Source organism: Salmo salar, chromosome ssa17 (genome assembly GCF_905237065.1).
Source record: "Salmo salar chromosome ssa17, Ssal_v3.1, whole genome shotgun sequence".
Taxonomy (NCBI): domain Eukaryota; kingdom Metazoa; phylum Chordata; class Actinopteri; order Salmoniformes; family Salmonidae; genus Salmo; species Salmo salar.
Window position 1 is genome coordinate 34,682,505 of NC_059458.1, and position 26,108 is coordinate 34,708,612.

General features: G+C 51.4%; 1 protein-coding gene across 1 annotated transcript in view; it reads left to right on the forward strand.

Moving 5' to 3' along the window:
* The first annotated feature begins 651 nt into the window (after window positions 1–651).
* Window positions 652–26,108, forward strand: part of LOC106575883 (transmembrane and coiled-coil domain-containing protein 3) — a 165,958-nt gene continuing 140,501 nt past the window's right edge. Inside the window, exons 1-5 of the mRNA XM_045699576.1 lie at window positions 652–710; window positions 1,920–2,012; window positions 4,011–4,197; window positions 4,425–4,542; window positions 6,028–6,223. Coding sequence (XP_045555532.1) covers window positions 1,923–2,012; window positions 4,011–4,197; window positions 4,425–4,542; window positions 6,028–6,223 — 591 coding nt within the window. The 5' untranslated portion in view covers window positions 652–710; window positions 1,920–1,922. The remainder of the gene's footprint in view (window positions 711–1,919; window positions 2,013–4,010; window positions 4,198–4,424; window positions 4,543–6,027; window positions 6,224–26,108) is intronic.

Consider the following 26,108-nt stretch of genomic DNA (forward strand, 5'->3'; position numbering starts at 1 on the left):
ATGAGTCCAGCTGTAATCTGACCATATGAAGACTGTCCTATGAATCCAGCTGTAATCTGACCATATGAAGACTGTCCTATGAGTCCAGCTGTAATCTGACTATATGAAGACTGTCCTAAAACTTCAGCTGTATTCTGACCATATGAAGACTGTCCTATGAGTCCATCTGTAATCTGACTATATGAAGACTGTCCTAAAACTTCAGCTGTAATCTGACCATATGAAGACTGTCCTATGAGTCCAGCTGTAATCTGACCATATGAAGACTGTCCTATGAGTCCAGCTGTAATCTGACTATATGAAGACTGTCCTATGAGTCCAGCTGGAATCTGACCATATGAAGACTCTCCTATGAGTCCAGCTGTAATCTGACCATATGAAGACTGTCCTATGAGTCCAGCTGTAATCTGACCATATGAAGACTGTCCTATGAGTTCAGCTGTAATCTGACCATATGAAGACTGTCCTATGAGTCCAGCTGTAATCTGACCAAATGGGTCTTCAAATGAAACTACAATTTTGCACAGTTCTAATCTGTGTCCCTGTGGTGTCCTGTCCTGTTGTCTGTGATTGGCTGGTCAGGACCTGGTCTCCGTAGTGATGCTGTCTCTGCCATGTGGTTGGCTGTGCACTATGATGGGCCTGCCCCCATGTTTGGTTACATCATCTGTGGAGTCCTCCTGGGTCCCTCTGGACTCAACAGCATCAAGGTGAGACATGCAACTGTCTGTCTGTCTGTCTGTCTGTCTGTCTGTCTGTCTGTCTGTCTGTCTGTCTGTCTGTCTGTCTGTCTGTCTGTCTGTCTGTCTGTCTGTGTGTGTGAGAGAGAGTAATGTATCTCTGTGCAGTCTATGGTTCAGGTTGTGTGTGTGTGTGTGTGTGTGTGTGTGTGTGTGTGTGTGTGTGTGTGTGTGTGTGTGTGTGTGTGTGTGTGTGTGTGTGTGTGTGTGTGTGTGAGAGAGTAATGTATCTCTGTGCAGTCTATGGTTCAGGTTGTGTGTGTGTGTGAGAGAGAGTAATGTATCTCTGTGCAGTCTATGGTTCAGGTTGTGTGTGTGTGTGAGAGAGAGTAATGTATCTCTGTGCAGTCTATGGTTCAGGTTGTGTGTGTGTGTGTGTGTGTGTGTGTGTGTGTGAGAGAGAGTAATGTATCTCTGTGCAGTCTATGGTTCAGGTTGTGTGTGTGTGTGTGTGTGTGTGTGTGTGTGTGTGTGTGTGAGAGAGAGTAATGTGTGTGTGTGTGTGTGTGTGTGTGTGTGTGTGTGTGTGTGTGTGTGTGTGTGTGTGTGTGTGTGTGTGTGTGTGTGTGAGAGAGAGAGTAATGTATCTCTGTGCAGTCTATGGTTCAGGTTGTGTGTGTGTGTGTGTGTGTGTGTGTGTGTGTGTGTGTGTGTGTGTGTGTGTGTGTGTGTGTGTGTGTGTGTGTGTGTGTGTGTGTGTGTGTGTGTGTGTGAGAGAGAGAGTAATGTATCCCTGTGCAGTCTATGGTTCAGGTTGTGTGTGTGAGAGAGAGTAATGTATCTCTGTGCAGTCTATGGTTTAGGTTGTGTGTGTGTGTGTGTGTGTGTGTGTGTGTGTGTGTGTGAGAGAGAGAGTAATGTATCTCTGTGCAGTCTATGGTTCAGGTTTGTGTGTGTGTGTGTGTGTGTGTGTGTGTGTGTGTGTGTGTGTGTGTGTGTGTGTGTGTGTGTGTGTGTGTGTGTGAGAGAGAGTAATATATCTCTGTGCAGTCTATGGTTCAGGTTGGTGTGTGTGTGTGTGTGTGTGTGTGTGTGTGTGTGTGTGTGTGTGTGTGTGTGTGTGTGTGTGTGTGTGTGTGTGTGTGTGTGTGTGTGTGTGTGTGTGTGTGTGTGTGTGTGTGTGTGTGTGTGTGTGTGTGTGTGTGTGTGTGTGTGTGAGAGTAATATATCTCTGTACAGTCTATGGTTCAGGTTGAGACGTTGGGAGAATTGGGAGTGTTCTTCACTCTCTTTGTGGTCGGTCTGGAGTTCTCCCCAGAGCGACTTCGGAAGGTAGGCTGCCTAGTGTCACATTCAACCCCCCCCACACACACACACACAGCGGTATTTTCCATCAGATATTAGCCTACGTTCTTGAAATAGCAAAAACTATTCAAGGCCCAGTGCAGACAAAAATGTGAATTCCCTGTGTTTTCTATTTATTTCCACACTATGAGGGTGGAATAATACTGTGAAATTGATGATGATGCCCTTTTAGTGTAACAGCTGTTTAAAAACACTGCCTGTTTTGGTGGGATAGAGTTTTGGCCAGCCGGGTGACATCACCAGACTGGAAATGACTTAACACTGGTGTGAAGTGTGTAACTCTGACCTAAATTTTCACAGTGTGACTCAGAAACCCACATTCTTACATTCTTTCACCAGCTCAGTCTCAGCAGAGAACAACGTCTAACTCTCTCTCCCTTGTCTCTGCTCTTCATTTGGCTAGCTATCTGTTTATCACACATTTTCTCTCCTTATCAGTCTTCCTGCGTCTCTCTCTCTCTCCCTCCCTCTCTTCTCTCTCTCTCCCTCCCTCTCTTCTCTGGAACGTGTCCTAATAAGATAATTATATTGTCTTCGTTTCCAGAGTTGAAGACCATTTTATATGTGTGGACATGTTGAACTATTCTTGTCACAATAGTAAACAAATGAACACTTGACCAACAGGGATATTTTGTTGGTCCCCATGAGCTTAAATGCTATTTCTAGGGGGTTTAGGGTTAAGGTTAGAATTAGTGTTAGGGTTAAGAGCTAGGGTTAGTTTTAGGGTTAGGAGCTGGGGTTAGGTTTTTGGGTTAAGGTTAGAGTAAGGGTCAGGTTTTTGGGTTAAGGTTAGGGTAAGGGTTAGGTTTTTGGGTTAGGGTAAGGGTTAGGGTTAGGGAAAATAGGATTTTGAATGGGACTGAATTGTGTGTCCCCACAAGGTTAGCTGTACAAGACTGTGTGTATATTTAACATGTGTGTACTGTCCTATGTGTGTGTATATTTAACATGTGTGTACTGTCCTATGCGTGTGTATATTTAACATGTGTGTACTGTCCTATGCGTGTGTATATTTAACATGTGTGTACTGTCCTATGCGTGTGTGTATTTAACGTGTGTACTGTCCTATTCGTGTGTATATTTAACATGTGTACTGTCCTATGCGTGTGTATATTTAACATGTGTTTACTGTCCTATGCGTGTGTATATTTAACATGTGTTTACTGTCCTATGCGTGTGTATATTTAACATGTGTTTACTGTCCTATGCGTGTGTATATTTAACATGTGTTTACTGTCCTATGCGTGTGTATATTTAACATGTGTTTACTGTCCTATGCGTGTGTATATTTATTAACATGTGTTTACTGTCCTATGCGTGTGTATATTTAACATGTGTTTACTGTCCTATGCGTGTGTATATTTAACATGTGTTTACTGTCCTATGCGTGTGTATATTTATTAACATGTGTTTACTGTCCTATGCGTGTGTATATTTAACATGTGTACTGTCCTATGCGTGTGTGTATTTAACGTGTGTACTGTCCTATGCGTGTGTATATTTAACGTGTGTACTGTCCTATGCGTGTGTATATTTAACATGTGTACTGTCCTATGCGTGTGTGTATTTAACGTGTGTACTGTCCTATGCGTGTGTATATTTAACATGTGTACTGTCCTATGCGTGTGTATATTTAACGTGTGTACTGTCCTATGCGTGTGTATATTTAACGTGTGTACTGTCCTATGAGTGTGTATATTTAACGTGTATACTGTCCTATGCGTGTGTATATTTAACATGTGTACTGTCCTATGCGTGTGTGTATTTAACGTGTGTACTGTCCTATGCGTGTGTATATTTAACGTGTGTACTGTCCTATGAGTGTGTATATTTAACGTGTATACTGTCCTATGCGTGTGTATATTTAACATGTGTACTGTCCTATGCGTGTGTATATTTAACGTGTGTACTGTCCTATGCGTGTGTATATTTAACGTGTGTACTGTCCTATGCGTGTGTGTACAGGTGTGGAAGACCTCTGTGCAGGGTTCATGTTACCTCAGTCTGTTGATGGTAGCTACAGGGCTGCTGTGGGGTCAGGTGCTGCATGTCCGTCCCACCCAGACTGTCTTCATCTCCTCCTGTCTCTCTCTATCCTCCACACCACTGGTCTCACGCTTCCTGGCTGGGGGCGCCCGCCCAGACAAGGACGGTACGGAGACTACGGACTTGTGTGTGTGTGTGTGTGTGTGTGTGTGAGAGAGAGAGATGGCACGGAGACTACGGACTGTGTGTGTGAGAGAGAGAGACTTGACTTCCAATGCTCTTTATTTTAATGTTAAAGAACCACCTGTCTTTAAATGAGTAACTGACTACAAACATTAAAACTGTGTGTGTGTGTGTGTCTCTCTGTGTGTGTCTCTCTGTGTGTGTGTGTAGGGGAGCTGGACTACAGCAGTGTTCTCCTGGGGATGTTGGTGATGCAGGATGTTCAGCTGGGGCTGTTCATAGCCGTCATGCCCACCCTCATACAGGTGTCATCTGGCCACCTGGACAGGTGAGCTAACACACACACACACACAGCTGTATATGCCCTACGATCTAGACACACCCTGTGTACATATAGTTACTGCTGGGTATACACACCTGCACAGTCTAACTCAACCTGTCCCAAAACTTGTCTCAGGCTAGTGAGGTATGTAGTTCCAAAGATGTGTTAGAAGTTCTAATGTTTAATACTGTTGGGTTCTGTATTCTGAGGGTTCTGTCTTCTGAGGGGTCCGTCTTCTGAGGGGTCTGTCTTCTGAGGGGTCTGTCTTCTGAGGGGTCTGTCTTCTGAGGGGTCTGTCTTCTGAGGGGTCTGTCTTCTGAGGGTTCTGTCTTCTGAGGGTTCTGTCTTCTGAGGGGTCTGTCTTCTGAGGGGTCTGTCTTCTGAGGGTTCTGTCTTCTGAGGGTTCTGTCTTCTGAGGGGTCTGTCTTCTGAGGGTTCTGTCTTCTGAGGGTTCTGTCTTCTGAGGGTTCTGTCTTCTGAGGGTTCTGTCTTCTGAGGGTTCTGTCTTCTGAGGGGTCTGTCTTCTGAGGGTTCTGTCTTCTGAGGGGTCTGTCTTCTGAGGGTCCTGTCCTGTCTTTTTGAGGGTCCTGTCCTGTGTTTTGTCTTCTGAGGGTCCTGTCCTGTCTTCTGAGGGTCCTGTCTTCTGAGGGTCCTGTCCTATCATCTGAGGGTCCTGTCCTGTGTTTTGTCTTCTGAGGGTCCTGTTTTGTCTTCTGAGGGTCCTGTTTTGTCTTCTGAGGGTCCTGTTTTGTCTTCTGAGGGTCCTGTTTTGTCTTCTGAGGGTCCTGTTTTGTCATCTTCTGAGGATCCTGTGTTGTCTTCTGAGGGTCCTGTGTTTTGTCTTCCGAGGGTCCTGTCCTGTGTTTTGTCTTCCGAGGGTCCTGTCCTGTGTTTTGTCTTCCGAGGGTCCTGTCCTGTGTTTTGTCTTCCGAGGGTCCTGTCCTGTGTTTTGTCTTCCGAGGGTCCTGTCCTGTGTTTTGTCTTCCGATGGTCCTGTCCTGTGTTTTGTCTTCTGATGGTCTTGTTCTGTCTTCTGAGGGTCCTGTCCTGTGTTCTGTCTTCTGAGGGGTCTGTCTTCTGAAGGTCCTGTCCTGTGTTCTGTCTTCTGAGGGTTCTGTCTTCTGAGGGGTCTGTCTTCTGAGGGGTCTGTCTTCTGAAGGTCCTGTCCTGTGTTCTGTCTTCTGCGGGTCCTGTCCTGTGTTCTGTCTTCTGAGGGTCCTGTGTTCTGTCTTCTGAGGGTCCTGTGTTCTGTCTTCTGAGGGTCCTGTATTCTGTCTTCTGAGGGTCCTGTCCTGTATTCTGTCTTCTGAGGGTCCTGTCCTGTATTCTGTCTTCTGAGGGTCCTGTGTTCTGTCTTCTGAGGGTCCTGTGTTCTGTCTTCTGAGGGTCCTGTCCTGTGTTCTGTTTTCCTGTCCCAGGTCCTGTTTTCTCTGTTAACCAGTGTTCTGTGTTGTGAGGCTGGTGTTCTGTGTTCTATCCTGTGTTCTGTAGTGTTCTGTTTGGGGGTCTGCGCGTCCTCCTGCTCCTGTCCCAAGTCCTGTTCTCTCTGGCTGTGGTACTACTGCTGTGTGTTCTCCTCAAGTCCTTCCTGATTGGTCCATACTACAGGAAGCTCCATGCTGAGTCTAAAGGCAGCAAGGAGATCCTGGTTCTGGGGACCGCTGCCTTCGTATTCCTCATGCTCACCGTATGTAACCCCCTCCTCACTCTTCCCACTCTCCTCTGTGAGATATAGCTCCCCCTCCTCACTCTTCCCACTCTCCTCTGTGAGATATAGCTCCCCCCTACTCACTCTCCCCCTCTCCTCTGTGAGATATAGCTCCCCCCTCCTCACTCTCCCCCCTCTCCTCTGTGAGATATAGCTCCCCCTCCTCTATCCTCTCCTCTCCTCTGTGAGATATAGCTCCTCCTCCTCACTCTCCCCCTCTCCTCTGTGAGATATAGCTCCCCCTCCTCTATCCTCTCCTCTGTGAGATATAGCTCCCCCTCCTCTATCCTCTCCTCTGTGAGATATAGCTACCCCTCCTCTATCCTCTCCTCTGTGAGATATAGCTCCCCCCTCCTTCTATCCTCTCCTCTGTGAGATATAGCTACCCCTCCTCTATCCTCTCCTCTGTGAGATATAGCTCCCCCTCCTATATTCTCTCCTCTCCTCTGTGAGATATAGCTCCCCCCTCCTCTATCCTCTCCTCTGTGAGATATAGCTCCCCCTCCTCTATCCTCTCCTCTGTGAGATATAGCTCCCCCTCCTCTATCCTCTCCTCTGTGAGATATAGCTCCCCCTCCTCTATCCTCTCCTCTGTGAGATATAGCTCCCCCCTCCTCTATCCTCTCCTCTGTGAGATATAGCTCCCCCTCCTCTATCCTCTCCTCTGTGAGATATAGCTCCCCCTCCTCTATCCTCTCCTCTGTGAGATATAGCTCCCCCCTCCTCTATCCTCTCCTCTGTGAGATATAGCTCCCCCCTCCTCTATCCTCTCCTCTGTGAGATATAGCTCCCCCTCCTCTATCCTCTCCTCTGTGAGATATAGCTCCCCCTCCTCTATTCTCTCCTCTGTGAGATGTAGCTCCCCCTCCTCTATCCTCTCCTCTGTGAGATATAGCTCCCCCTCCTCTATCCTCTCCTCTCCTCTGTGAGATATAGCTCCCCCCTCCTCTATCCTCTCCTCTGTGAGATATAGCTCCCCCCTCCTCTTTCCTCTCCTCTGTGAGATATAGCTCCCCCCTCCTCTATCCTCTCCTCTGTGAGATATAGCTCCCCCCTCCTCCTCTATCCTCTCCTCTGTGAGATATAGCTCCCCCCTCCTCTATCCTCTCCTCTGTGAGATATAGCTCCCCCTCTTCTATCCTCTCCTCTGTGAGATATAGCTCCCCCTCCTCTATCCTCTCCTCTGTGAGATATAGCTCCCCCTCCTCTATCATCTCCTCTGTGAGATATAGCTCCCCCCTCCTCTATCCTCTCCTCTGTGAGATATAGCTCCCCCTCCTCTCCTCTGTGAGATATAGCTCCCCCTCCTCTATCCTCTCCTCTGTGAGATATAGCTCCCCCTCCTCTATCCTCTCCTCTGTGAGATATAGCTCCCCCTCCTCTCCTCTGTGAGATATAGCTCCCTCTCCTCTGTAAGATATAGCTCCCCCTCCTCTACTCTCTCCTCTGTGAGATATAGCTCCCCCTCCTCTATCATCTCCTCTGTGAGATATAGCTCCCCCTCCTCTATCCTCTCCTCTGTGAGATATAGCTCCCCCCTCCTCTCCTCTGTGAGATATAGCTCCCCCTCCTCTATCCTCTCCTCTGTGAGATATAGCTCCCCCTCCTCTATCTCTCCTCTGTGAGATATAGCTCCCCCTCCTCTATCCTCTCCTCTGTGAGATGTAGCTCCCCTCCTCTATCCTCTCCTCTGTGAGATATAGCTCCCCCTCCTCTATCCTCTCCTCTGTGAGATATAGCTCCCCCTCCTCTATCCTCTCCTCTGTGAGATGTAGCTCCCCCATCCTCTATCATCTCCTCTGTGAGATATAGCTCCCCCCTCCTCTATCATCTCCTCTGTGAGATATAGCTCCCCCTCCTCTATCCTCTCCTCTGTGAGATGTAGCTCCCCCTCTTCTATCCTCTCCTCTGTGAGATATAGCTCCCCCCTCCTCTATCCTCTCCTCTCCTCTGTGAGATATAGCTCCCCCTCCTCTATCCTCTCCTCTGTGAGATATAGCTCCCCCTCCTCTATCCTCTCCTCTGTGAGATATAGCTCCCCCCTCCTATAATCTCTCCTCTCCTCTGTGAGATATAGCTCCCCCTCCTCTATCCTCTCCTCTGTGAGATATAGCTCCCCCTCCTCTATCCTCTCCTCTGTGAGATATAGCTCCCCCCCTCCTCTATCCTCTCCTCTGTGAGATAAAGCTCCCCCTCCTCTATCCTCTCCTCTGTGAGATATAGCTCCCCCTCCTCTATCCTCTCCTCTGTGAGATATAGCTCCCCCCTCCTCTATCCTCTCCTCTGTGAGATATAGCTCCCCCCTCCTCTATCCTCTCCTCTGTGAGATATAGCTCCCCCTCCTCTATCCTCTCCTCTGTGAGATATAGCTCCCCCCTCCTCTATCCTCTCCTCTGTGAGATATAGCTCCCCCTCCTCTATCCTCTCCTCTGTGAGATATAGCTCCCCCCTCCTCTATTCTCTCCTCTGTGAGATGTAGCTCCCCCCTCCTCTATCCTCTCCTCTGTGAGATATAGCTCCCCCTCCTCTATCCTCTCCTCTCCTCTGTGAGATATAGCTCCCCCCCTCCTCTATCCTCTCCTCTGTGAGATATAGCTCCCCCTCCTCTTTCCTCTCCTCTGTGAGATATAGCTCCCCCTCCTCTATCCTCTCCTCTGTGAGATATAGCTCCCCCCTCCTCCTCTATCCTCTCCTCTGTGAGATATAGCTCCCCCCTCCTCTATCCTCTCCTCTGTGAGATATAGCTCCCCCTCTTCTATCCTCTCCTCTGTGAGATATAGCTCCCCCTCCTCTATCCTCTCCTCTGTGAGATATAGCTCCCCCTCCTCTATCATCTCCTCTGTGAGATATAGCTCCCCCTCCTCTATCCTCTCCTCTGTGAGATATAGCTCCCCCTCCTCTCCTCTGTGAGATATAGCTCCCCCTCCTCTATCCTCTCCTCTGTGAGATATAGCTCCCCCTCCTCTATCCTCTCCTCTGTGAGATATAGCTCCCCCTCCTCTGTGAGATATAGCTCCCTCTCCTCTGTAAGATATAGCTCCCCCTCCTCTACTCTCTCCTCTGTGAGATATAGCTCCCCCTCCTCTATCATCTCCTCTGTGAGATATAGCTCCCCCTCCTCTATCCTCTCCTCTGTGAGATATAGCTCCCCCCTCCTCTCCTCTGTGAGATATAGCTCCCCCTCCTCTATCCTCTCCTCTGTGAGATATAGCTCCCCCCTCCTCTATCATCTCCTCTGTGAGATATAGCTCCCCCTCCTCTATCCTCTCCTCTGTGAGATGTAGCTCCCCCCTCCTCTATCCTCTCCTCTGTGAGATATAGCTCCCCCTCCTATATTCTCTCCTCTCCTCTGTGAGATATAGCTCCCCCTCCTCTATCCTCTCCTCTGTGAGATGTAGCTCCCCATCCTCTATCATCTCCTCTGTGAGATATAGCTCCCCCTCCTCTATCATCTCCTCTGTGAGATATAGCTCCCCCTCCTCTATCCTCTCCTCTGTGAGATGTAGCTCCCCCTCTTCTATCCTCTCCTCTGTGAGATATAGCTCCCCCTCCTCTATCCTCTCCTCTCCTCTGTGAGATATAGCTCCCCCTCCTCTATCCTCTCCTCTGTGAGATATAGCTCCCCCCTCCTCTATCCTCTCCTCTGTGAGATATAGCTCCCCCTCCTCTGTCCTCTCCTCTGTGAGATATAGCTCCCCCTCCTCTATCATCTCCTCTGTGAGATATAGCTCCCCCTCCTCTATCCTCTCCTCTGTGAGATATAGCTCCCCCCTCCTCCTCTATCCTCTCCTCTGTTACATGTAGCTCCCCCTCCTCTATCCTCTCCTCTGTGAGATATAGCTCCCCCCTCCTCTATCCTCTCCTCTGTGAGATAGCTCCCCCTCCTCTCCTCTGTGAGATATAGCTCCCCCTCCTCTATCCTCTCCTCTGTGAGATATAGCTCCCCCCTCCTCTATCCTCTCCTCTGTGAGATATAGCTCCCCCTCCTCTATCCTCTCCTCTGTGAGATGTAGCTCCCCCCTCCTCTATCCTCTCCTCTGTGAGATATAGCTCCCCCTCCTCTATCCTCTCCTCTGTGAGATATAGCTCCCCCCTCCTCTATCCTCTCCTCTGTGAGATATAGCTCCCCCTCCTCTATCATCTCCTCTGTGAGATATAGCTCCCCCTCCTCTATCATCTCCTCTGTGAGATATAGCTCCCCCCTCCTCTATCCTCTCCTCTGTGAGATGTAGCTCCCCCCTCTTCTATCCTCTCCTCTGTGAGATATAGCTCCCCCCTCCTCTATCCTCTCCTCTGTGAGATATAGCTCCCCCTCCTCTATCCTCTCCTCTGTGAGATATAGCTCCCCCTCCTCTATCCTCTCCTCTGTGAGATATAGCTCCCCCCTCCTCTGTCCTCTCCTCTGTGAGATATAGCTCCCCCCTCCTCTATCATCTCCTCTGTGAGATATAGCTCCCCCTCCTCTATCCTCTCCTCTGTGAGATATAGCTCCCCCCCCTCCTCCTCTATCCTCTCCTCTGTTACATGTAGCTCCCCCTCCTCTATCCTCTCCTCTGTGAGATATAGCTCCCCCTCCTCTATCCTCTCCTCTGTGAGATATAGCTCCCCCTCCTCTATTCTCTCCTCTGTGAGATATAGCTCCCCCTCCTCTATCCTCTCCTCTGTGAGATATAGCTCCCCCTCCTCTATCCTCTCCTCTGTGAGATATAGCTCCCCCTCCTCTATCATCTCCTCTGTGAGATATAGCTCCCCCTCCTCTATCCTCTCCTCTGTGAGATATAGCTCCCCCTCCTCTATCCTCTCCTCTGTGAGATATAGTTCCCCCCTCCTCTATCCTCTCCTCTGTGAGATATAGCTCCCCCTCTCCTCTGTGAGATATAGCTCCCCCTCCTCTATCCTCTCCTCTGTGAGATATAGCTCCCCCTCCTCTATCCTCTCCTCTGTGAGATATAGCTCCCCCCTCCTCTATCCTCTCCTCTGTGAGATAGGCTCCCCCTCCTCTATCATCTCCTCTGTGAGATATAGCTCCCCCTCCTCTATCCTCTCCTCTGTGAGATATAGCTCCCCCTCCTCCTCTATCCTCTCCTCTGTGAGATATAGCTCCCCCTCCTCTATTCTCTCCTCTGTGAGATATAGCTCCCCCCTCCTCTATCCTCTCCTCTGTGAGATATAGCTCCCCCTCCTCTATTCTCTCCTCTGTGAGATATAGCTCCCCCTCCTCTATCCTCTCCTCTGTGAGATATAGCTCCCCCTCCTCTATCCTCTCCTCTGTGAGATATAGCTCCCCCCTCCTCTATCATCTCCTCTGTGAGATATAGCTCCCCCTCCTCTATCCTCTCCTCTGTGAGATATAGCTCCCCCTCCTCTATCCTCTCCTCTGTGAGATATAGTTCCCCCTCCTCTATCCTCTCCTCTGTGAGATATAGCTCCCCTCTCCTCTGTGAGATATAGCTCCCCCTCCTCTATCCTCTCCTCTCCTCTGTGAGATATAGCTCCCCCCCTCCTCTATCCTCTCCTCTGTGAGATATAGCTCCCCCTCCTCTATCATCTCCTCTGTGAGATATAGCTCCCCCTCCTCTATCCTCTCCTCTGTGAGATGTAGCTCCCCCTCTTCTATCCTCTCCTCTGTGAGATATAGCTCCCCCCTCCTCTATCCTCTCCTCTGTGAGATATAGCTCCCCCTCCTCTATCCTCTCCTCTGTGAGATATAGCTCCCCCCTCCTCTATCCTCTCCTCTGTGAGATATAGCTCCCCCTCCTCTGTCCTCTCCTCTGTGAGATATAGCTCCCCCTCCTCTATCCTCTCCTCTGTGAGATATAGCTCCCCCCTCCTCTATCCTCTCCTCTGTGAGATATAGCTCCCCCTCCTCTATCCTCTCCTCTGTGAGATATAGCTCCCCCCCTCCTCTATCCTCTCCTCTGTGAGATATAGCTCCCCCTCCTCTATCCTCTCCTCTGTGAGATATAGCTCCCCCTCCTCTATCCTCTCCTCTGTGAGATATAGCTCCCCCCTCCTCTATCCTCTCCTCTGTGAGATATAGCTCCCCCCTCCTCTATCCTCTCCTCTGTGAGATATAGCTCCCCTCCTCCTCTATCCTCTCCTCTGTGAGATATAGCTCCCCCTCCTCCTCTATCCTCTCCTCTGTGAGATATAGCTCCCCCTCCTCCTCTATCCTCTCCTCTGTGAGATATAGCTCCCCCCTCCTCTATCCTCTCCTCTGTGAGATATAGCTCCCCCCTCCTCTATCCTCTCCTCTGTGAGATATAGCTCCCCCTCCTCTATCCTCTCCTCTGTGAGATATAGCTCCCCCTCCTCTATCCTCTCCTCTGTGAGATATAGCTCCCCCCTCCTCTACTCTCCTCTGTGAGATATAGCTCCCCCTCCTCTATCCTCTCCTCTGTGAGATATAGCTCCCCCTCCTCTATCATCTCCTCTGTGAGATATAGCTCCCCCTCCTCTATCCTCTCCTCTGTGAGATATAGCTCCCCCCGCCGCTATCCTCTCCTCTGTGAGATATAGCTCCCCCCTCCTCTATCCTCTCCTCTGTGAGATATAGCTCCCCCCTCCTCTATCATCTCCTCTGTGAGATATAGCTCCCCCCTCCTCTATCCTCTCCTCTGTGAGATATAGCTCCCCCCTCCTCTATCCTCTCCTCTGTGAGATATAGTTTCCCCCCTCCTCTATCCTCTCCTCTGTGAGATATAGCTCCCCTCTCCTCTGTGAGATATAGCTCCCCCCTCCTCTATCCTCTCCTCTCCTCTGTGAGATATAGCTCCCCCTCCTCTATCCTCTCCTCTGTGAGATATAGCTCCCCCTCCTCTATCATCTCCTCTGTGAGATATAGCTCCCCCTCCTCTATCCTCTCCTCTGTGAGATGTAGCTCCCCCCTCCTCTATCCTCTCCTCTGTGAGATATAGTTCCCCCTCCTCTATCCTCTCCTCTGTGAGATATAGCTCCCCCCTCCTCTATCCTCTCCTCTGTGAGATATAGCTCCCCCCTCCTCTATCCTCTCCTCTGTGAGATATAGCTCCCCCTCCTCTACTTCCTCTCCTCTGTGAGATATAGCTCCCCCTCCTCTATCCTCTCCTCTGTGAGATATAGCTCCCCCTCCTCTATCCTCTCCTCTGTGAGATATAGCTCCCCCTCCTCTATCCTCTCCTCTGTGAGATATAGCTCCCCCTCCTCTATCATCTCCTCTGTGAGATATAGCTCCCCCTCCTCTATCCTCTCCTCTGTGAGATGTAGCTCCCCCTCCTCTATCCTCTCCTCTGTGAGATGTAGTTCCCCCTACTCTATCCTCTCCTCTGTGAGATATAGCTCCCCCCTCCTCTATCCTCTCCTCTGTGAGATATAGCTCCCCCTCCTCTATCCTCTCCTCTGTGAGATATAGCTCCCCCCTCCTCTATCCTCTCCTCTGTGAGATATAGCTCCCCCTCCTCTATCCTCTCCTCTGTGAGATATAGCTCCCCCTCCTCTATCCTCTCCTCTGTGAGATATAGCTCCCCCTCCTCTATCCTCTCCTCTGTGAGATATAGCTCCCCCCTCCTCTATCCTCTCCTCTGTGAGATATAGCTCCCCCCTCCTCTATCCTCTCCTCTGTGAGATATAGCTCCCCCTCCTCTATCCTCTCCTCTGTGAGATATAGCTCCCCCTCCCTCTATCCTCTCCTCTGTGAGATATAGCTCCCCCTCCTCTATCCTCTCCTCTGTGAGATATAGCTCCCCCCTCCTCTATCCTCTCCTCTGTGAGATATAGCTCCCCCTCCTCTATCCTCTCCTCTGTGAGATATAGCTCCCCCCTCCTCTATCTCTCTCCTCTGTGAGATGTAGCTCCCCCTCCTCTATCCTCTCCTCTGTGAGATATAGCTCCCCCTCCTCTATCCTCTCCTCTGTGAGATATAGCTCCCCCCTCCTCTATCATCTCCTCTGTGAGATATAGCTCCCCCCCTCCTCTATCCTCTCCTCTGTGAGATATAGCTCCCCCCTCCTCTATCCTCTCCTCTGTGAGATATAGCTCCCCCCTCCTCTATCCTCTCCTCTGTGAGATATAGCTCCCCCTCCTCTATCCTCTCCTCTGTGAGATATAGCTCCCCCTCCTCTATCCTCTCCTCTGTGAGATATAGCTCCCCCTCCTCTATCCTCTCCTCTGTGAGATATAGCTCCCCCTCCTCTATCCTCTCCTCTGTGAGATATAGCTCCCCCCCTCCTCTATCCTCTCCTCTGTGAGATATAGCTCCCCCCTCCTCTATCCTCTCCTCTGTGAGATATAGCTCCCCCTCCTCTATCCTCTCCTCTGTGAGATATAGCTCCCCCCTCCTCTATCCTCTCCTCTGTGAGATATAGCTCCCCCTCCTCTATCCTCTCCTCTGTGAGATATAGCTCCCCCCTCCTCTATCCTCTCCTCTGTGAGATATAGCTCCCCCTCCTCTATCCTCTCCTCTGTGAGATATAGCTCCCCCCCTCCTCTATCCTCTCCTCTGTGAGATATAGCTCCCCCTCCTCTATCCTCTCCTCTGTGAGATATAGCTCCCCCTCCTCTATCCTCTCCTCTGTGAGATATAGCTCCCCCCTCCTCTATCCTCTCCTCTGTGAGATATAGCTCCCCCCTCCTCTATCCTCTCCTCTGTGAGATATAGCTCCCCCTCCTCTATCCTCTCCTCTGTGAGATATAGCTCCCCCCTCCTCTATCCTCTCCTCTGTGAGATATAGCTCCCCCTCCTCTATCCTCTCCTCTGTGAGATATAGCTCCCCCCTCCTCTATCCTCTCCTCTGTGAGATATAGCTCCCCCTCCTCTATCCTCTCCTCTGTGAGATGTAGCTCCCCCTCCTCTATCCTCTCCTCTGTGAGATATAGCTCCCCCCCTCCTCTATCCTCTCCTCTGTGAGATATAGCTCCCCCTCCTCTATCCTCTCCTCTGTGAGATATAGCTCCCCCCTCCTCTATCCTCTCCTCTGTGAGATATAGCTCCCCCTCCTCTATCCTCTCCTCTGTGAGATATAGCTCCCCCTCCTCTATCCTCTCCTCTGTGAGATATAGCTCCCCCTCCTCTATCCTCTCCTCTGTGAGATATAGCTCCCCCTCCTCTATCCTCTCCTCTGTGAGATATAGCTCCCCCTCCTCTATCCTCTCCTCTGTGAGATATAGCTCCCCCTCCTCTATCCTCTCCTCTGTGAGATATAGCTCCCCCCTCCTCTATCCTCTCCTCTGTGAGATATAGCTCCCCCCCTCCTCTATCCTCTCCTCTGTGAGATATAGCTCCCCCTCCTCTATCCTCTCCTCTGTGAGATATAGCTCCCCCTCCTCTATCATCTCCTCTGTGGATATAGCTCCCCCCTCCTCTATCCTCTCCTCTGTGAGATATAGCTCCCCCCTCCTCTATCCTCTCCTCTGTGAGATGTAGCTCCCCCTCCTCTATCCTCTCCTCTGTGAGATATAGCTCCCCCTCCTCTATCCTCTCCTCTGTGAGATATAGCTCCCCCTCCTCTATCCTCTCCTCTGTGAGATATAGCCTCCCCCTCCTCTATCCTCTCCTCTGTGAGATATAGCTCCCCCCTCCTCTATCCTCTCCTCTGTGAGATATAGCTCCCCCTCCTCTATCCTCTCCTCTGTGAGATATAGCTCCCCCTCCTCTATCCTCTCCTCTGTGAGATATAGCTCCCCCTCCTCTATCCTCTCCTCTGTGAGATATAGCTCCCCCTCCTCTATCCTCTCCTCTGTGAGATATAGCTCCCCCCTCCTCTATCCTCTCCTCTGTGAGATATAGCTCCCCCTCCTCTATCCTCTCCTCTGTGAGATATAGCTCCCCCTCCTCTATCATCTCCTCTGTGAGATATAGCTCCCCCCTCCCTCTATCCTCTCCTCTGTGAGATATAGCTCCCCCTCCTCTATCCTCTCCTCTGTGAGATATAGCTCCCCCCTCCTCTATCCTCTCCTCTGTGAGATATAGCTCCCCCCTCCTCTATCCTCTCCTCTGTGAGATATAGCTCCCCCTCCTCTATCCTCTCCTCTGTGAGATATAGCTCCCCCTCCTCTATCCTCTCCTCTGTGAGATATAGCTCCCCCTCCTCTATCCTCTCCTCTGTGAGATATAGCTCCCCCTCCTCTATCCTCTCCTCTGTGAGATATAGCTCCCCCTCCTCTATCCTCTCCTCTGTGAGATATAGCTCCCCCTCCTCTATCCTCTCCTCTGTGAGATATAGCTCCCCCTCCTCTATCCTCTCCTCTGTGAGATGTAGCTCCCCCCTCTCTCCTCTGTGAGATATAGCTCCCCCCATCCTCTCCTCTGTGAGATATAGCTCCCCCTCCTCTATCCTCTCCTCTGTGAGATATAGCTCCCCCTCCTCTATCCTCTCCTCTGTGAGATATAGCTCCCCCCTCCTCTATCCTCTCCTCTGTGAGATAGCTCCCCCTCCTCTATCCTCTCCTCTGTGAGATATAGCTCCCCCTCCTCTATCCTCTCCTCTGTGAGATAGCTCCCCCTCCTCTATCCTCTCCTCTGTGAGATATAGCTCCCCCTCCTCTATCCTCTCCTCTGTGAGATATAGCTCCCCCTCCTCTATCCTCTCCTCTGTGAGATATAGCTCCCCCCTCCTCTATCCTCTCCTCTGTGAGATATAGCTCCCCCCTCCTCTATCCTCTCCTCTGTGAGATATAGCTCCCCCCTCCTCTATCCTCTCCTCTGTGAGATATAGCTCCCCCTCCTCTATCCTCTCCTCTGTGAGATATAGCTCCCCTCCTCTATCCTCTCCTCTGTGAGATATAGCTCCCCCTCCTCTATCCTCTCCTCTGTGAGATATAGCTCCCCCCTCCTCTATCCTCTCCTCTGTGAGATATAGCTCCCCCTCCTCTATCCTCTCCTCTGTGAGATATAGCTCCCCCTCCTCTATCCTCTCCTCTGTGAGATATAGCTCCCCCCTCCTCTATCCTCTCCTCTGTGAGATATAGCTCCCCCTCCTCTATCCTCTCCTCTGTGAGATATAGCTCCCCCTCCTCTATCCTCTCCTCTGTGAGATATAGCTCCCCCTCCTCTATCCTCTCCTCTGTGAGATATAGCTCCCCCTCCTCTATCCTCTCCTCTGTGAGATATAGCTCCCCCTCCTCTATCCTCTCCTCTGTGAGATATAGCTCCCCCTCCTCTATCCTCTCCTCTGTGAGATATAGCTCCCCCCTCCTCTATCCTCTCCTCTGTGAGATATAGCTCCCCCCCTCCTCTATCCTCTCCTCTGTGAGATATAGCTCCCCCTCCTCTATCTCTCCTCTGTGAGATATAGCTCCCCCTCCTCTATCCTCTCCTCTGTGAGATATAGCTCCCCCTCCTCTATCCTCTCCTCTGTGAGATATAGCTCCCCCTCCTCTATCCTCTCCTCTGTGAGATATAGCTCCCCTCCTCCTCTATCCTCTCCTCTGTGAGATATAGCTCCCCCTCCTCTATCCTCTCCTCTGTGAGATATAGCTCCCCCTCCTCTATCCTCTCCTCTGTGAGATATAGCTCCCCCTCCTCTATCCTCTCCTCTGTGAGATATAGCTCCCCCTCCTCTATCCTCTCCTCTGTGAGATATAGCTCCCCCTCCTCTATCCTCTCCTCTGTGAGATATAGCTCCCCCCTCCTCTATCCTCTCCTCTGTGAGATATAGCTCCCCCCTCCTCTATCCTCTCCTCTGTGAGATATAGCTCCCCTCCTCTATCCTCTCCTCTGTGAGATATAGCTCCCCCCTCCTCTATCCTCTCCTCTGTGAGATATAGCTCCCCCTCCTCTATCCTCTCCTCTGTGAGATATAGCTCCCCCTCCTCTATCCTCTCCTCTGTGAGATATAGCTCCCCCTCCTCTATCCTCTCCTCTGTGAGATATAGCTCCCCCCCTCCTCTATCCTCTCCTCTGTGAGATATAGCTCCCCCTCCTCTATCCTCTCCTCTGTGAGATATAGCTCCCCCTCCTCTATCTCTCCTCTGTGAGATATAGCTCCCCCTCCTCTATCCTCTCCTCTGTGAGATATAGCTCCCCTCCTCTATCCTCTCCTCTGTGAGATATAGCTCCCCCTCCTCTATCCTCTCCTCTGTGAGATATAGCTCCCCTCCTCTATCCTCTCCTCTGTGAGATTAGCTCCCCCTCCTCTATCCTCTCCTCTGTGAGATATAGCTCCCCCTCCTCTATCCTCTCCTCTGTGAGATATAGCTCCCCCTCCTCTATCTCTCCTCTGTGAGATATAGCTCCCCCTCCTCTATCCTCTCCTCTGTGAGATATAGCTCCCCTCCTCTATCCTCTCCTCTGTGAGATATAGCTCCCCCTCCTCTATCCTCTCCTCTGTGAGATATAGCTCCCCCTCCTCTATCCTCTCCTCTGTGAGATATAGCTCCCCCTCCTCTATCCTCTCCTCTGTGAGATATAGCTCCCCCTCCTCTATCCTCTCCTCTGTGAGATATAGCTCCCCCCTCCTCTATCCTCTCCTCTGTGAGATATAGCTCCCCCTCTATCCTCTCCTCTGTGAGATATAGCTTCCCCTCCTCTATCCTCTCCTCTGTGAGATATAGCTCCCCCTCCTCTATCCTCTCCTCTGTGAGATATAGCTCCCCCTCCTCTATCCTCTCCTCTGTGAGATATAGCTCCCCCCTCCTCTATCCTCTCCTCTGTGAGATATAGCTCCCCCTCCTCTATCCTCTCCTCTGTGAGATATAGCTTCCCCTCCTCTATCCTCTCCTCTGTGAGATATAGCTCCCCCTCCTCATCCTCTCCTCTGTGAGATATAGCTCCCCTCCTCTATCCTCTCCTCTGTGAGATATAGCTCCCCCCTCCTCTATCTCTCTCCTCTGTGAGATGTAGCTCCCCCTCCTCTATCCTCTCCTCTGTGAGATATAGCTCCCCCTCCTCTATCCTCTCCTCTGTGAGATATAGCTCCCCCCTCCTCTATCCTCTCCTCTGTGAGATGTAGCTCCCCCTCCTCTATCCTCTCCTCTGTGAGATATAGCTCCCCCCTCCTCTATCCTCTCCTCTGTGAGATATAGCTCCCCCTCCTCTATCCTCTCCTCTGTGAGATGTAGCTCCCCCTCCTCTATCCTCTCCTCTGTGAGATATAGCTCCCCCTCCTCTATCCTCTCCTCTGTGAGATATAGCTCCCCCTCCTCTATCCTCTCCTCTGTGAGATATAGCTCCCTCTCTATCCTCTCCTCTGTGAGATATAGCTCCCCCTCCTCTATCCTCTCCTCTGTGAGATATGGCTCCCCCTCCTCTATCCTCTCCTCTGTGAGATATAGCTCCCCCTCCTCTATCCTCTCCTCTGTGAGATATAGCTCCCCCTCCTCTATCCTCTCCTCTGTGAGATATAGCTCCCCCTCCTCTATCCTCTCCTCTGTGAGATATAGCTCCCCCTCCTCTATCCTCTCCTCTGTGAGATATAGCTCCCCCTCCTCTATCCTCTCCTCTGTGAGATATAGCTCCCCCTCCTCTATCCTCTCCTCTGTGAGATATAGCTCCCCCTCCTCTATCCTCTCCTCTGTGAGATATAGCTCCCCCTCCTCTATCCTCTCCTCTGTGAGATATAGCTCCCCCTCCTCTATCCTCTCCTCTGTGAGATATAGCTCCCCCTCCTCTATCCTCTCCTCTGTGAGATATAGCTCCCCCTCCTCTATCCTCTCCTCTGTGAGATATAGCTCCCCCTCCTCTATCCTCTCCTCTGTGAGATATAGCTCCCCCTCCTCTATCCTCTCCTCTGTGAGATATAGCTCCCCCTCCTCTATCCTCTCCTCTGTGAGATATAGCTCCCCCCTCCTCTATCCTCTCCTCTGTGAGATATAGCTCCCCCCTCCTCTATCCTCTCCTCTGTGAGATATGGCTCCCCCTCCTCTATCCTCTCCTCTGTGAGATATAGCTCCCCCTCCTCTATTCCCTCTCCTCTGTGAGATATAGCTCCCCCTCCTCTATCCTCTCCTCTGTGAGATATAGCTCCCCCCCCTCCTCTATCCTCTCCTCTGTGAGATATAGCTCCCCCCTCCTCTATCCTCTCCTCTGTGAGATATAGCTCCCCCTCCTCTATCCCCTCTCCTCTGTGAGATATAGCTCCCCCTCCTCTCTCCTCCTCTCCTCTGTGAGATATAGCTCCCCCTCCTCTATCCTCTCCTCTGTGAGATATAGCTCCCCCTCCTCTATCCTCTCCTCTGTGAGATATAGCTCCCCCTCCTCTATCATCTCCTCTGTGAGATATAGCTCCCCCCTCCTCTATCCCTCTCCTCTGTGAGATATAGCTCCCCCTCCTCTATCCTCTCTCTGTGAGATATAGCTCCCCTCCTCTATCCTCTCCTCTGTGAGATATAGCTCCCCCTCCTCTATCCTCTCCTCTGTGAGATATAGCTCCCCCTCCTCTATCCTCTCCTCTGTGAGATATAGCTCCCCCTCCTCTATCCTCTCCTCTGTGAGATATAGCTCCCCCTCCTCTATCCTCTCCTCTGTGAGATATAGCTCCCCCTCCTCTATCCTCTCCTCTGTGAGATATAGCTCCCCCCCCTCCTCTATCCTCTCCTCTGTGAGATATAGCTCCCCCTCCTCTATCTCTCCTCTGTGAGATATAGCTCCCCCCTCCTCTATCCTCTCCTCTGTGAGATATAGCTCCCCCTCCTCTATCCTCTCCTCTGTGAGATATAGCTCCCCCCTCCTCTATCATCTCCTCTGTGAGATATAGCTCCCCCCTCCTCTATCCTCTCCTCTGTGAGATATAGCTCCCCCTCCTCTATCATCTCCTCTGTGAGATATAGCTCCCCCTCCTCTATCCTCTCCTCTGTGAGATATAGCTCCCCCCTCCTCTATCCTCTCCTCTGTGAGATGTAGCTCCCCCCTCCTCTATCCTCTCCTCTGTGAGATGTAGCTCCCCCTCCTCTATCCTCTCCTCTGTGAGATATAGCTCCCCCCTCCTCTATCCTCTCCTCTGTGAGATATAGCTCCCCCTCCTCTATCCTCTCCTCTGTGAGATATAGCTCCCCCCTCCTCTCTCCTCTCCTCTGTGAGATATAGCTCCCCCTCCTCTATCCTCTCCTCTGTGAGATATAGCTCCCCCTCCTCTATCCTCTCCTCTGTGAGATATAGCTCCCCCTCCTCTATCCTCTCCTCTGTGAGATATAGCTCCCCCTCCTCTATCCTCTCCTCTGTGAGATATAGCTCCCCCTCCTCTATCCTCTCCTCTGTGAGATATAGCTCCCCCTCCTCTATCCTCTCCTCTGTGAGATATAGCTCCCCCTCCTCTATCCTCTCCTCTGTGAGATATAGCTCCCCCTCCTCTATCCTCTCCTCTGTGAGATATAGCTCCCCCTCCTCTATCCTCTCCTCTGTGAGATATAGCTCCCCCTCCTCTATCTCTCCTCTGTGAGATATAGCTCCCTCCTCTATCCCTCTCCTCTGTGAGATATAGCTCCCCCTCCTCTATCCTCTCCTCTGTGAGATATAGCTCCCCTCCTCTATCCTCTCCTCTGTGAGATATAGCTCCCCCTCCTCTATCCTCTCCTCTGTGAGATGTAGCTCCCCCTCCTCTATCCTCTCCTCTGTGAGATATAGCTCCCCCTCTCTATCCTCTCCTCTGTGAGATATAGCTCCCCTCCTCTATCCTCTCCTCTGTGAGATATAGCTCCCCTCCTCTATCCTCTCCTCTGTGAGATATAGCTCCCCCTCCTCTATCCTCTCCTCTGTGAGATATAGCTCCCCCTCCTCTATCCTCTCCTCTGTGAGATATAGCTCCCCCTCCTCTATCCTCTCCTCTGTGAGATATAGCTCCCCCTCCTCTATCCTCTCCTCTGTGAGATATAGCTCCCCCTCCTCTATCCTCTCCTCTGTGAGATATAGCTCCCCTCCTCTATCCTCTCCTCTGTGAGATATAGCTCCCCCTCCTCTATCCTCTCCTCTGTGAGATAGCTCCCTCCTCTATCTCCTCTCCTCTGTGAGATATAGCTCCCCCTCCTCTATCCTCTCCTCTGTGAGATATAGCTCCCCCTCCTCTATCCTCTCCTCTGTGAGATATAGCTCCCCCTCCTCTATCCTCTCCTCTGTGAGATATAGCTCCCCCCCTCTATCCTCTCCTCTGTGAGATATAGCTCCCCCTCCTCTATCCTCTCCTCTGTGAGATATAGCTCCCCCTCCTCTATCCTCTCCTCTGTGAGATATAGCTCCCCCTCCTCTATCCTCTCCTCTGTGAGATATAGCTCCCCCTCCTCTATCCTCTCCTCTGTGAGATATAGCTCCCCCCTCCTCTATCTCTCCTCTGTGAGATATAGCTCCCCCTCCTCTATCCTCTCCTCTGTGAGATATAGCTCCCCCTCCTCTATCCTCTCCTCTGTGAGATATAGCTCCCCCTCCTCTATCCTCTCCTCTGTGAGATATAGCTCCCCCCTCCTCTATCCTCTCCTCTGTGAGATATAGCTCCCCTCCTATCCTCTCCTCTGTGAGAATAGCTCCCCCTCCTCTATCCTCTCCTCTGTGAGATATAGCTCCCCCTCCTCTATCCTCTCCTCTGTGAGATATAGCTCCCCCTCCTCTATCCTCTCCTCTGTGAGATATAGCTCCCCCTCCTCTATCCTCTCCTCTGTGAGATATAGCTCCCCCTCCTCTATCCTCTCCTCTGTGAGATATAGCTCCCCCTCTTCTCCTCTGTGAGATATAGCTCCCCCTCCTCTATCCTCTCCTCTGTGAGATATAGCTCCCCCTCCTCTATCCTCTCCTCTGTGAGATAAGCTCCTCCTCTATCCTCTCCTCTGTGAGATATAGCTCCCCCCTCCTCTATCCTCTCCTCTGTGAGATATAGCTCCCCCTCCTCTATCCTCTCCTCTGTGAGGTAGCTCCCCCTCCTCTATCCTCTCCTCTGGAGATATAGCTCCCCCTCCTCTATCCTCTCCTCTGTGAGATATAGCTCCCCCCTCCTCTATCCTCTCCTCTGTGAGATATAGCTCCCCCCTCCTCTATCCTCTCCTCTGTGAGATATAGCTCCCCCTCCTCTATCCTCTCCTCTGTGAGATATAGCTCCCCCTCCTCTATCCTCTCCTCTGAGATATAGCTCCCCTCCTCTATCCTCTCCTCTGTGAGATATAGCTCCCCTCTATCCTCTCCTCTGTGAGATATAGCTCCCCCTCCTCTATCCTCTCCTCTGTGAGATATAGCTCCCCCCTCCTCTATCCTCTCCTCTGTGAGATATAGCTCCCCCTCCTCTATCCTCTCTCCTCTGTGAGATATAGCTCCCCCCTCCTCTATCCTCTCCTCTGTGAGATGTAGCTCCCCCTCCTCTATCCTCTCCTCTGTGAGATATAGCTCCCCCTCCTCTATCCTCTCCTCTGTGAGATATAGCTCCCCCTCCTCTATCCTCTCCTCTGTGAGATGTAGCTCCCCTCCTCTATCCTCTCCTCTGTGAGATATAGCTCCCCCTCCTCTATCCTCTCCTCTGTGAGATATAGCTCCCCCTCCTCTATCCTCTCCTCTGTGAGATATAGCTCCCCCTCCTCTATCCTCTCCTCTGTGAGATATAGCTCCCCCTCCTCTATCCTCTCCTCTGTGAGATATAGCTCCCCCTCCTCTATCCTCTCCTCTGTGAGATATAGCTCCCCCTCCTCTATCCTCTCCTCTGTGAGATATAGCTCCCCCTCCTCTATCCTCTCCTCTGTGAGATATAGCTCCCCCTCCTCTATCCTCTCCTCTGTGAGATATAGCTCCCCCCCTCCTCTATCCTCTCCTCTGTGAGATATAGCTCCCCCCTCCTCTATCCTCTCCTCTGTGAGATGTAGCTCCCCCTCCTCTATCCTCTCCTCTGTGAGATATAGCTCCCCCTCCTCTATCCTCTCCTCTGTGAGATATAGCTCCCCCTCCTCTATCCTCTCCTCGTGAGATATAGCTCCCCCCTCCTCTATCCTCTCCTCTGTGAGATATAGCTCCCCCCCCTCTATCCTCTCCTCTGTGAGATATAGCTCCCCCTCCTCTATCCTCTCCTCTGTGAGATATAGCTCCCCCTCCTCTATCCTCTCCTCTGTGAGATATAGCTCCCCCTCCTCTATCCTCTCCTCTGTGAGATGGCTCCCCTCCTCTATCCTCTCCTCTGTGAGATATAGCTCCCCCTCCTCTATCCTCTCCTCTGTGAGATATAGCTCCCCCTCCTCTATCCTCTCCTCTGTGAGATATAGCTCCCCCTCCTCTATCCTCTCCTCTGTGAGATATAGCTCCCCCTCCTCTATCCTCTCCTCTGTGAGATATAGCTCCCCCTCCTCTATCCTCTCCTCTGTGAGATATAGCTCCCCTCCTCTATCCTCTCCTCTGTGAGATATAGCTCCCCCTCCTCTATCCTCTCCTCTGTGAGATATAGCTCCCCCTCCTCTATCCTCTCCTCTGTGAGATATAGCTCCCCCTCCTCTATCTCTCCTCTGTGAGATATAGCTCCCCCCTCCTCTATCCTCTCCTCTGTGAGATATAGCTCCCCCTCCTCTATCACTCTCCTCTGTGAGATATAGCTCCCCTCCTCTATCCTCTCCTCTGTGAGATATAGCTCCCCCTCCTCTATCCTCTCCTCTGTGAGATATAGCTCCCCTCCTCTATCCTCTCCTCTGTGAGATATAGCTCCCCCTCCTCTATCCTCTCCTCTGTGAGATATAGCTCCCCCCTCCTCTATCCTCTCCTCTGTGAGATATAGCTCCCCCTCCTCTATCCTCTCCTCTGTGAGATATAGCTCCCCCTCCTCTATCCTCTCCTCTGTGAGATGTAGCTCCCCTCCTCTATCCTCTCCTCTGTGAGATATAGCTCCCCCTCCTCTATCCTCTCCTCTGTGAGATATAGCTCCCCCTCCTCTATCCCTCTCCTCTGTGAGATATAGCTCCCCCTCCTCTATCCTCTCCTCTGTGAGATATAGCTCCCTCCTCTATCCTCTCCTCTGTGAGATATAGCTCCCCCTCCTCTATCCTCTCCTCTGTGAGATATAGCTCCCCTCCTCTATCTCTCCTCTGTGAGATATGGCTCCCACCTCTCCTCTGTGAGATATAGCTCCCCCTCCTCTATCCTCTCCTCTGTGAGATATAGCTCCCCCTCCTCTATCCTCTCCTCTGTGAGATATAGCTCCCCCTCCTCTATCCATCTCCTCTGTGAGATATAGCTCCCCCTCCTCTATCCTCTCCTCTGTGAGATATAGCTCCCCCTCCTCCTCCTCTCCTCTGTGAGATATAGCTCCCTCCTCTATCCTCTCCTCTGTGAGATATAGCTCCCCCTCCTCTATCACTCTCCTCTGTGAGATATAGCTCCCCCTCCTCTATCCTCTCCTCTGTGAGATATAGCTCCCCTCTCTCCTCTCCTCTGTGAGATATAGCTCCCCCTCCTCTATCCTCTCCTCTGTGAGATATAGCTCCCCCTCCTCTATCCTCTCCTCTGTGAGATATAGCTCCCCTCCCTATCCTCTCCTCTGTGAGATATAGCTCCCCCTCCTCTATCCTCTCCTCTGTGAGATATAGCTCCCCCTCCTCTATCCTCTCCTCTGTGAGATGTAGCTCCCCCTCCTCTATCATCTCCTCTGTGAGATATAGCTCCCCCTCCTCTATCCTCTCCTCTGTGAGATATAGCTCCCCCTCCTCTATCCTCTCCTCTGTGAGATATAGCTCCCCCCTCCTCTATCCTCTCCTCTGTGAGATATAGCTCCCCCTCCTCTATCCTCTCCTCTGTGAGATGTGCCCCCCTCCTCTATCATCTCCTCTGTGAGATATAGCTCCCCCTCCTCTATCATCTCCTCTGTGAGATATAGCTCCCCCCTCCTCTATCCTCTCCTCTGTGAGATATAGCTCCCCCTCCTCTATCCTCTCCTCTGTGAGATATAGCTCCCCCTCCCATCCTCTCTCTCCTCTGTGAGATATAGCTCCCCCTCCTCTATCC